This window comes from Oppia nitens, unplaced genomic scaffold (assembly GCF_028296485.1).
Source record: "Oppia nitens isolate AA-2021 unplaced genomic scaffold, nextdenovo-longstitch-racon4-pilon3 scaffold33_pilon_pilon_pilon, whole genome shotgun sequence".
Lineage (NCBI taxonomy): Eukaryota > Metazoa > Arthropoda > Arachnida > Sarcoptiformes > Oppiidae > Oppia > Oppia nitens.
The window spans coordinates 352,501-365,000 of record NW_026533214.1 but is presented as its reverse complement, the minus strand read 5'-3'; the positions used below and the strand labels follow the sequence as shown (position 1 = coordinate 365,000).

The 12,500-nt window shown below is 16.4% G+C and overlaps 1 protein-coding gene across 1 annotated transcript in view; it reads right to left on the bottom strand.

The window, feature by feature from the left end:
- Positions 1 to 5,071: 5,071 nt before the first annotated feature.
- The window catches only part of LOC128956845 (uncharacterized), a 26,349-nt gene continuing 18,920 nt past the window's right edge, over positions 5,072 to 12,500 (bottom strand). The window contains exons 2-3 of the mRNA XM_054302557.1: positions 7,158 to 7,464; positions 5,072 to 5,568 (exon numbers count right to left, since the gene is read on the bottom strand). Of these exons, the coding sequence (XP_054158532.1) occupies positions 5,072 to 5,568; positions 7,158 to 7,464 (804 nt within the window). The remainder of the gene's footprint in view (positions 5,569 to 7,157; positions 7,465 to 12,500) is intronic.

Below are 12,500 nucleotides of genomic sequence, written 5' to 3'. Positions count from 1 at the left end.
TAGTTATATATATATTTATTATTTTTATCTGTGGTTTAATTTAATGCTATTAATAAATTTCTAGACATTATAAAACAAATATAATAATAATAATAATAATAGCTATGAAATGTGACATTTAATTTAATTAACTTATTGTTTGCTTTTAGCCAATGGTTAACTCCTATATATATATATAAAGTTATATAATATAGTATTATATGAAGTATTATATGAATTATTATTATTACATATATATATAAACCATAATTACTATATGTATTAAATTTACTTAAATAATTAATAAGATTTACTAAAATAATAAGATTAATTTATATTTAATAGTATACTTTAATAATAATTAATACTATAAATATATAATATATATACAATATATGATATATGATATTACATACATAATACAGTATTAAATAATTTAAATAATAATAATTAAAAACAAAATTAAGTAATAATTTTTACCAACAAAAAAATATTAATTAATTAATTATTTGATTTTATATTTAAAAAAAAAATTATTTTTTCATAGGTTTACTATTTGGCTTAAAAAAACTAATTAATAAAAAAACAATCAGTTTATACCTTAATAACTACTACTACTACTACTACTACTACCAGTGCTATACTTATATACTGTATTAGTATTTATCAATTATACAGTATTTCAAAAGCACCGTTAGATTGTATAATATTGTAATAAAAATACCCGAAATATATATATATATATATATATATAAACTTTATATCATTACCGGATAGACTAGACTAACGGGTAGTCTAACGGATAGTCATAAACAACAACAACAAAAAATAAGACAATCAACTAAATAATAATAATAATAATAATAACTGATAGCACCGGTAGTTTTTTTTGTTGATGATAGCACCAGTAGATGATTATATGGCATCGACTTATCATCACTGACTTACTTATAATAATAATAATATTAATAATAATTGAAATAACATTTATTTTTATTTTTTTGGTTTCATTATTACTGTATATCTCTAAAAGTATAAAAACAAAATATATGAAATAAATTTCTAAACTTATAATAATAATAATTATTATTATTTTATATATAATAACATTTAAAAAATAATAATAATATTTATATTATAATAATTGACTACAACTATGATTACAACTAATGATCACATAGTAGTCAACAATAATTTTATCAGTATTGAAGGTAAGTGTCTAATAATATTTTTTTTTAATTAAATTTAATTATTATTATAATTAAAAGTTTAATTAATTTATTTGGAAAATTTTTTTGACACAAAAAATAAATATAATTTTTATAAATAAAAATTAAATTATTAATTTTTTTATGTTAATTTTTAGTTTATATCATAAATTACTAATTTTATGTTAACAATATATATATATATATATCATCGTATATATAAATATAAATATATATATATATATATAAATATAAAATGTTAGATAAGAAAAATAATATAAAATTTTTGTTTAACATTATTAATATATTTTACATGAAAATAACATTATTTGCATAATAATAATAATAATATAGTAATACATAATAATATTGTTATTATTAATACAATATTTTTTTGGCGTAATTTCTAAAGTCTCTAAAGTCTTAAAACATACACAAAAAAATAATAATATATTTTTTTATAATAGAAATAATATAATATATATATATATATATATATTGTTTAACATATAATATTTAAAAAAATAAAAAATAAAATCAATTTTCATATATTTAATACCAAGGGTTAAGTTTGTAATGAAATTAAATGCTATAAAAACCATAGAAATAAATTTGTAAAAACTAAAATTTATTTTATTATTATTTTATTTAAAAGTGTTTTTATTTAGTTTTGTGAATCTCGAAATTTTTATATGAATTTTTTTTTATTGTTAGTAATAATATAATTAAATTTAAAATACAATTTATTTGTTTATTTGTTTTGCTTTTATGATTGCTTTATTGAATTAAATTTATTATTGATAGTTATGTACAATATATTGATATATACGGTAAATAAATAAATAAATAAATATATATATTATATAGTACTGTATATTGTTATTAAATTGAATATAAATTTATAGATATATTATATTTAGGAAATTGATGTTATGTTTTATATATATATTAATAATCAATACAGTAATACATATTTTTGTTTTTAATAAAAAAAACTAAAACTTTAAATATATATCAATATTTATTTTCAATTATTTAAAGGACAACGAGTTTATATATATAATAAAAATCAATAAATTGTATATAAAAATAGATTATTTTTCCACCTAAAAGGTTAAAATACATTAAAAATTTCTAACTAAAATCTAAAAACAATTTTTCTAAAAATAATATTTTAAATTATAATTATTATTAATATTATTTTTTGAACAAATTATGCTAAAAGCAAATAATATATATATATTATTTTTATTTAGAAAATTCATTATTTTTGCATAAAATGTTTAATCTATTTGTTTGTTATAAATTAATGAATATTTGTTTAATATTTATTAATATTAATATATAATATAATAGTATTTTTATTTGTTTTTTTAAAAATATTAAAGTATTAAATTTAATGGATTGATTTTTTGGATAAGCAATTAATTTTATATAATATATTTGACAAAATAGTTTTTATTATTATATTTAAAAAAAATAAATAAATAAAATTAATTGTTTAATCATTAGAAAAAATATTATATATTAATATTTTTAATAACAACAACAAAAATAATAATAATAATTATTGTTTCATATAAAATAAAAACTTAATTAATTAAACTAAAATATTATTATTATTCAATAGTTATTTCGTAGTATAATAATTGTGATATAAGTTTTTTTTTGACATTTAATTAAATTTTAAAAACTAAATTTTTTTTTATAAAAACAATTAATTTTGTTGTTGTTGTGTACATACTTTAAATGTTATAAATAATTATCAAAAAATATCAATAATAATAATAATAATTTTTTTTACTTTCAATTATAATTAATTTTAGGCCAAAAGAGTGCACTCCTTTATATAGTAATACTACTGTCCTTTTATGCGGTAGTATTGGCACTGATTATAGTTAAACAAATGAGACAAGAGTTTGAAAACAGTACCGACACTACCGATACTACCGGAGCCATTGGACAGCGGCATATGATTGACATCCGCCACAAATCTTACTATACATACCCCAGGATAAGCCGATACTACACAAGTCAACCGTCACCATCAGCAGCACCACCAGCAGCAGCAGGTGCTGCTAAACTTGAATTAAATTCAACCCAATTATATGTACCCCCAGTGCCAGTGCCAGTACCGGTGCCGGCAGCCAAACAACGGTGTTTAGTAAATCTAACGGCGCTTAAGACTACTACCACCACCACTACTACTACTACTACTACGTGTAATAATCAAACAGTTAATAAAGTTTTGGCCAAACATTTAGCAGACAGTAGTAGTAGTAGTAGTAGTAGTAGTGATGTTACGTTTGTGTAAAATTTGTGTGTTTTGTTTTTAAATAAATAATTTAAATTTAATTTAACTTAATCATTAATATTTTTAAAAATATATTTGTATTGTAATTATATATATATATAATATATATTGAAAAATTAATATTTGTATAAAAATTATTAATAATTTTATAATTTATCTTATTTTGTATTAATGATGTGTTTGTAAATTTTTTTTTTGTAAATTTTTTATTTTTAAATAATTAAAATTGTTAATATAATAAATCATATATCATTTATATATTTATAATATTATTATTTTTTTGTTGTTGAAAATTAATTGTCTAATATCAGACAATCATCAAAAAAAAAATTTATATTCAATTCAATAAATTAGTAAATAAATAATAATAAAAAAATAGATAATTTAATCAATTTTTTTGTCTCCCTATTATTTATATTAAAAAAATAGATATCATTATTATATAAAAAAAACAAATAATTTATTATATAATATTTTGTTAAATAATAATAATAATAAAACATAATTATATGTATGTAATACAGTATATTTGATATGTTTATTATCTAATAAATTATATTAAAAAAATTATAATATTAATATTAATATACTGTATATATTATAGTACAGTAGAAACCGAAAAAAAATAAAATAAATTTTTAATAAAAATATTTACATAACAAATAATAATAATAATGTCATTATTATATTTATATAGTTTATATAAACTTTATATACGGTATATAAATATATATTTTTTGTTAAAATATAATATTACAACTAATTTCAAATGTAAACACAGTATACCAGTATATAATAATAATAAAATATTCAAATAATATTTTTTATTATATTTATAAAACATATTAATATAAATTTCTTAAGTATACACAAAAAATAAATAAATATTATAATTGAAAAAAATAGTTATTTATTTTCACATAAAATGCTTAATATATTATTAAAATCAATATTTTATTATTTATATAATCATTTTAATAACAGTTAAATAAAAATAATATTCAATTAAATTTTATATCAAAATACATATATATTTAGTGTAAATATGGATAAATAATGATAAAATATACTAAATTTAATATATATATTATATATAATGAGTTAAATTATAATAGATTATTGTCTATATAAACATGTAATGTAAATATATATATAAATATATAATTTTTTATAAATTATATTATATAATAAAATACATATTCAATAAAAATAGTTTATTTATATAACAACTAAAAAACAAAATAAAAAATTGTTTATTATGTAGATTATAGGTATTAAAAATAAGTTTAAATAATAGTAAATTTGTTATTAATTAAATTAATTTGTTATTATTTTATAATAAAAGGCACATATGTTTTATATATATATATATATTATGTAATAATAATAATAATCATAATAATTGAAAAACAAACACAATTTTTTTTAATAACATTTTAAAAATTTTTAATTATTTAAATAAATCATTAAATGATTGAAAAAAAATAATAATATAAAATACTGTTTTATAATTATTATTACATTTATAAGTATTATTAGTTAATTAATAATAATAATAATTATATTAAAACTAATTGGATTTTTTATTAGCCAAACGTGAGCCAAACTTTTTGCTAGTTGCTACCGGTGCTGACTCACTGGCTACCGGTGCTGCTGCTGCTGGACCTGTATTATCAGGTTTAGCCGTTGTTTTTGTAGTCGGTGTAGTAGTTGTAGGACTGGTAGTACCGGCACTAGTAGTAGTTTGTGTGGCCGACTTTTGTTTCATCGATGATGATGTTGACACAACTTTGGCCACCTTTTTGACCGTACGTTTTTTGCTACCAGTGCTTGATTTAGGATTAGTCGATTTGATGACTGCAACTGCACCGTGCGATTCGGTTCCGGCAAATATATTTTCAAAACTATCGGCCCTGACCTTAACGGGTACATACCGTTGATAGGAATCGATTACCCGATATTCGTGTTCGCCATCCATGGCCGCTGCCCCGGAAGCTCCGGCACTACTGGAAGCTACCGGTGCCGCTGAAACACCACCTGAACGATCCTGTTTGCCGTCTATTGGCGCTAAATATACATTAATATATTGATTATTATTTTTATTTTTTATTTTTTTTTTGGAGAAAAAATAGTTTTTATTTAGTTATATATCTTAATATATTTTTTTGTAGTAATAATTATAATATTAATAATAAAAATTAATTAGTATTATTGTATTGTATTATATGAAATAAATTTTGTTGTTTTTTTATTATTTCAAATTAAATTTTAATTAAAATAATAATGAATTTATATATAAAAAAATTAATACTAATTTTGTTTATTTATTTAATTATTTTTTACGATATTTATGTATTGTATTATCTCATAAATAATTTTTTAAAAACTATTATAAAAGTCAATAGGTGACCAGGGATAGGCATTTAATTAATTTTATTATTATTTTTGTTTTTAATAATTTTATAATACAAACAATTAAATACTATATAATTATAATATATGTATTAAATTATATGAAAAAATAATATTAAATAAAATATATCTGAAATTAAGTTAAAATAATTATTAGAAAAAAATAAATAAATAAAAGCAATTAATATAAATCTAAAGTAATTTAATTTTACATATATATATGTCCAACAAAATACTAATTGTTTTTAATTTAATTTTTATTATTATTTTTATTTCATATATATATATGACCCCATCCTAACCTAACCCATAGGGCTATTAAACATAAACAATAAAATATTACAAACAAAAAATTTAATTTAAATAATTTAAATATAATTATACTTTAAATAAGTGGTAATTATGTAAATAACAAAAAAAATAAATCTAATATATTATATATTTAAATAAAATTCATATATATATATATATATATATATATATATATATATATATATATATATATATATATATATATATATATAATTACAAATAAAATTTATCATTAAATGGTTCAATAGTGATAAAAACCTATTTATTTTTATAAATTAATGTTTAGTTAAAATTCAAATAAATAATTTTGTTTTATTAAAAAAAAGTATATAATTAATAATTTAAAATAAAATTATCTTTTATCTGAAAAAAATAACAGTAGTAGCCCTGAGAAAGTAATATTTAAATTAGTTTTATTTATAAAATATTATTTTAATTTTGTTGTTAAAAAATATTAAATATTATAAATAAAAAATTAAACTACGTCATATATATTCAATATTTAATTATTATAATAATTAATAAATAGTAATTAAATTTTAAGTAATAATTTATTAATATATTTTTTTAATTATTCAAATAACTAAATTGTTTTATTTAGAAATGTTTAGTATCGATAAATATTTCAATTAGTAATAAATTAAATAAATAATTAATTTTTCTTAACACTAAATAATATTGAATTTAAAAAAAACTAATTATAAAATATTTAATTTATTTATCACTAATTTTTATTTAAAAAATTTATTTCTAATTAAGTTTTAAATTTACTTCAAAAAAATAAATAAATATTAGTTTTCTAAATAATTATTAGATATAAAATTTTCTTATTTAAACAAAATATACATTTAATCTTAAATTAACCTAGTTTAATTTATATTAAATTTGTTGGGGGCACAGTGAACCCCCACCCACCCCTCACTCCCCCATACCTGCATATTGCTGGAAAGCCTTTTCAACGTCAACTGTCAGGGGACTGGACTCGGAGCTAAAAACTATACGCAACGGTGCCTGAACTGGCTCAACCTCGAACACATGTGGCTCGTATTGGTGATCCCTTTCCACATTCAATACCTGTGCTCCGCCACCATTGCTGTTGCCGTACTGACCGCCGCCACTACTATCGGTGCCTTCGATCTCAAACGTACGGTGCGATTGGATAGGTATGGATATGGCATCCGATCGGACGATATCCACATAACAACAGCAAAAATACCACAAAACGCACAAATAATTTAACTATAATTTAATTTTTTTTTGAATAATAATTGAAAAGAATATTAATTTATTAATTAATAAATAATTTTTTTTATAATTATAAATATAAAAATTTTAAACATTATTTTTTTAGATGGAATTATTAATAAGTTTTAAACATTAATAAATTACTTTTAAAAAAAATTTAGTTAAAACTATTTTTATAAAATCACAAATAAATTTTTTTAATGAAAAAAATTAAATAATAATAAAAACAATTTTTAATTACATTTTTAAGCATTTTTTTGTTGTTAAACTATAGATAGATTTTTTTTGTTGAATATTAAAAATAAATCCAAAAATAAAAAATATTAAAATAATTTGATGAATACTAACTAAATAAACAGTAGTTTAATTGAAAATATAAATTTCAATAAAATAATATTATTTTTGAAAAATTTTCAATTTAGTCACAAACACTGTTCACTGTTTAAGAAAATTATTAAAATTAAAATTTTTTAGTAAAAATAATTAAAAGTGAAAACTAAATATTATTATTATTATTATTATTCATAATATAGTTTATATTGAAAACAAGTTTCAAGATTATTAACAACAAAAATATTGAATATATATATTATTGAATATATATTTTTTTTACAAATAAAAACTAAATAATTTAAATCTAGTTTTATTTGTATGTTTTTAATCGCTGTCCAAAACAACAACAACAATTTTTAACAAATAAATTTTAAGTATAATATATATATTACTGTATATATATATATATATATATATATATCAATAATATAGTATTTAATACAAACAACAACAGGTTTTTTATTATAGTAGTAGTAATTTCACCAAAAAAAAAACTAAATAACAATAAATAAAAAAAAAACAACAACAACTTTCACTTACACTTACAATAAATTGAAAGTAATTATGTTAAGTGTATATACAGTACAATAATATATGTATAAAGGTATAGAAAATACAGTAAAAGCCACGTCTAATATATGCTAATAATCTATTGGATTATTAAATCCAAACCCATATATGAAAATCCAAAAACATTTCCACTCTCTCTCTCTCTCTCTCTCTCTCTCTCTCTCTCTCTCTCTCTCTCTCTCWCTATCTCTCTCTCTCTCTCTCTCTCTCTCACTCACTCACTCTCGCTCTGACTTTCTCTTTGAATATCTATTTATCTTTCTATTAATTTGTTATAACTTTCTCTTACTTTCTCTCTCTCTCTCTCTCTCTCCTATTCCCAGACACATTAGACTCTACATCCTGTGTGTGTGTGTGTGTGTCTGTGTGTGTGTAAGTCATATAAAAATTTTTAACGACACAACTAATAAGTGGGTCATTGGGTCAAAGGTTATCTACACATATAGTGTGTGAGTGCGCCTACCAAATGAAAGCAATACCTAACCTACCTATACCAGCCAATACATAGACATAGACACTGTATGTATAACTGTATTTGACACACACATACACACACACACACACACACACAAACATACACACACACACACACACACACAYACACACACATACATACACACACACATACATACACACACATACATACACACACACATACATAGTGTAATAAAAATACAGTAAATTAAATCACATTCACAATAATGTCTATGATTTATAATATATATATATAATTAAAAAAATATTATAATACATATATAAATAATATTAGATGCACAGTGTATATATGTATTTAGATAAATTAAATATACAATCATATTATTATTATTATTATTATTATTATTATTATTTAAATATAATAAACATACAACAACAAAAATATATTTTTATTATCAATATATATATATATATAATAAAATATTTGTATATTTATTATTAATATTAAATATAAATAAATATGTAATATAAAATTGATAATTTAATATTATATTTAAAAAAAATCATATTATTTTAATCCTACTTATCCATAAATTCAATTTATTTATTTATATAATATATATATAATATTATATTACAATAGATTTTTTTATAAAAAATCTTTTTTAAAAAATCATTTTATATATATATATATATTTATAATAAAATTCATACTGTATTAACATTGATAAGGATAATAATAATAATAATAATAATATCAAAAAGTTATATAATATTGAATATTTACTGTTATTTATTATTATTATTATTAGTATTTTGAAAAATAATAATAAAAATAAAACATATTATTGCAAAAAATACGATTTGATTTTTTTAAAAATAAAATTTAATGTACTGTTTATTATGCAATTCAAACAAAAATAATATTAATAAACAATAATATTTAAATAAATAAAAATAAAAACAAAACAAAAATTATTACTTAATACTGTTTTATAGTTATATTATAATAAATATGTTTTATTGTTTGTAATCTATTGGGATATAAAATATTATTTAAAATGAAAAAATATGTATACAATAGCTATATATAAATATAATTTTTTAAAATAATTAAATTTTATTAATTAGTTTTGTCACTAATTATTATTATTAATAATAATTATAATAATACAAAATAATAATATTAATAACAATTGCTATTTTATTGCACAATAAATTAATAACTAGTGCTCTAAATACGGGTTTTAAAAAAATAAATAAAAATATATTTAATAATAATAATAATAAATTGATTTCACAATTAATTTACAAATACAAAATATAGTATAGTATACTTACTTTTTTTAATTTAATTAATTCATACATAACTATTAATAAATAATTATTAATGTAATTTATTACTATTTTTAAAAAATTTTTTAGTAATTAATTTTAATCTATGATTATTTTTTTGTAATTTTTTTGTAGTATTAGTACTACTTAATAGTATTTACTGGTATTTTTACAAACAATAACAACAAAAAAAAATAATATTTTAAAATGTTTTTTACAGTAATTTTTATTTATAGAAAATATTAATTAATTTTTTTTAATAAAATGTAATTTACTTTATTTACTTAGTATATAAATTTTAATAATTTTAATAAATTTTAGTATGCATTAAAAAATTTATGCTCAATAGTTTTATATAAATAAATTTATTATTTATTTATTTATTTTTTTTAATTACACAAAGTAGCTTTTTTGAAAAATTATATTTAAAAATACATATTTTTATTTATACAGTAATATTTTATTATTTAACTAATATTTATCATAAACAACAAAAAAATTTTCACAAAATTATTTAAATAATTATTAAATTAATACTATAAATAATTTATAACATCAGTCATAATACTGTATATAATAGTATTAAATAATTATATAATATTATTTAATACAATTATTATTACCAATTTATTGTTAATTTCTAATCTATCAGTAAATATCCTATTTATTATATATGTTATACTTATACTATAAGTTATATTAAACTAATCTATATATATATATATATATTAATATTATATATTTATAAACATTTAGCCATTAAATATAATAGTATTAGACAATTATATAATATAATTAAGACAATTATTATTAAATTTATTGTTAATATCTAATCAATCAGTAAATATCATATTAATTATATATGTTATACTATACTATAAGTTATATTAAACTAATCTATATAATATTATATATATATTTTTGTATAAATTATATATTATTATGTAACGCATGTATAATATTGTATTATCATATAAATATTATCTAAGAAAATATTTATATTATATATATATATATATATACCGATATATTACTAATATTATATATTTATAAATATTAATATATTAATATTTATAAATCATAATGCTAGTCTAATAATTATTAGAAAAATTATCTATCAAGTAAATAACAATAATATTAATAAAAATATAATTAAATTAAATATACAATATATAATATATATATATATTGTATGTATAATATTAATTAAAATATATRTATAATCTATTGATAATATATGAATATTTTAATAATATATTATTATTACTGTATTAAATTGTTACTAATATTAAGTATAATTTAAATCATTATTGAATAATAATAATTAATATTATTATTAGTATATTAACTATAGATAATAAATTATAATATCAAATCAAAAAAAATATTGTTTCATTTTCTAATGAAAAAAATACTAATAAAAAAACAAAATTTGAAAAAAATATATTTCAAAATATTAAAACTTATGAAACATTTTCTAATCTATAGTTAAAATTTCTATGATTTCTTTTAAACAAAAAATTACGTAAATATACTAATATTAATAATAATATATATTTTTATAGTTTTTTTAATCACTTAATAAATACAATAATAATAATAATTTTATGACGTATTAAATATATTATTGTTAAATAATAATCAATAATAATTGTGAAATAATTTTTTCATTTGTATTATTATAAAAATTTATTTTTTTTAGAAAACAATAGTCAATCTTACAGTATATATAAAAAATAAATAAATAATTTTAAGAATAATTATTTTTATAATATTAGTAAATCTATGATTTTTATGAAAATTAAATTATTATTATCACTATTATTATTATTATTATTACAATATTACATACTATACCTTATTTGTTAATATATTGAATAAAATTTATTTATTTAAAAAATATAGTAAAATCTAATAAAAAATTACTATAAATTTTATTTGATTATATAATAATTTAACGCAAAAAATTTCTATTGAATTTTTGTTGTTATTTTTTATTACATTATAATTTAATGGCAAAATCTATCGACAATATGGTTAGACTTTATATATATATAATAATAATAAAAAACCTAAATATCCGTAAATTTAGTGATAACTTAATATATGATTTCATATGAAAAAACACTTATTTATTATTATTATTATTAATATTATTACAGTATTAGTAAAAAAAATTATTTTCTATAGAAATTTTTAAATTATTGTAATTTATTTTTGTTAAAAAATTTTTGAAATTATTTTTTATCCTATTATGAATATATATTTAAGCAGATTTACTAATTGATTACTAGAAAATAGATTAAAAATTATTATTATTATTATTAAATATTTATAATATATATTAAAATAAATAA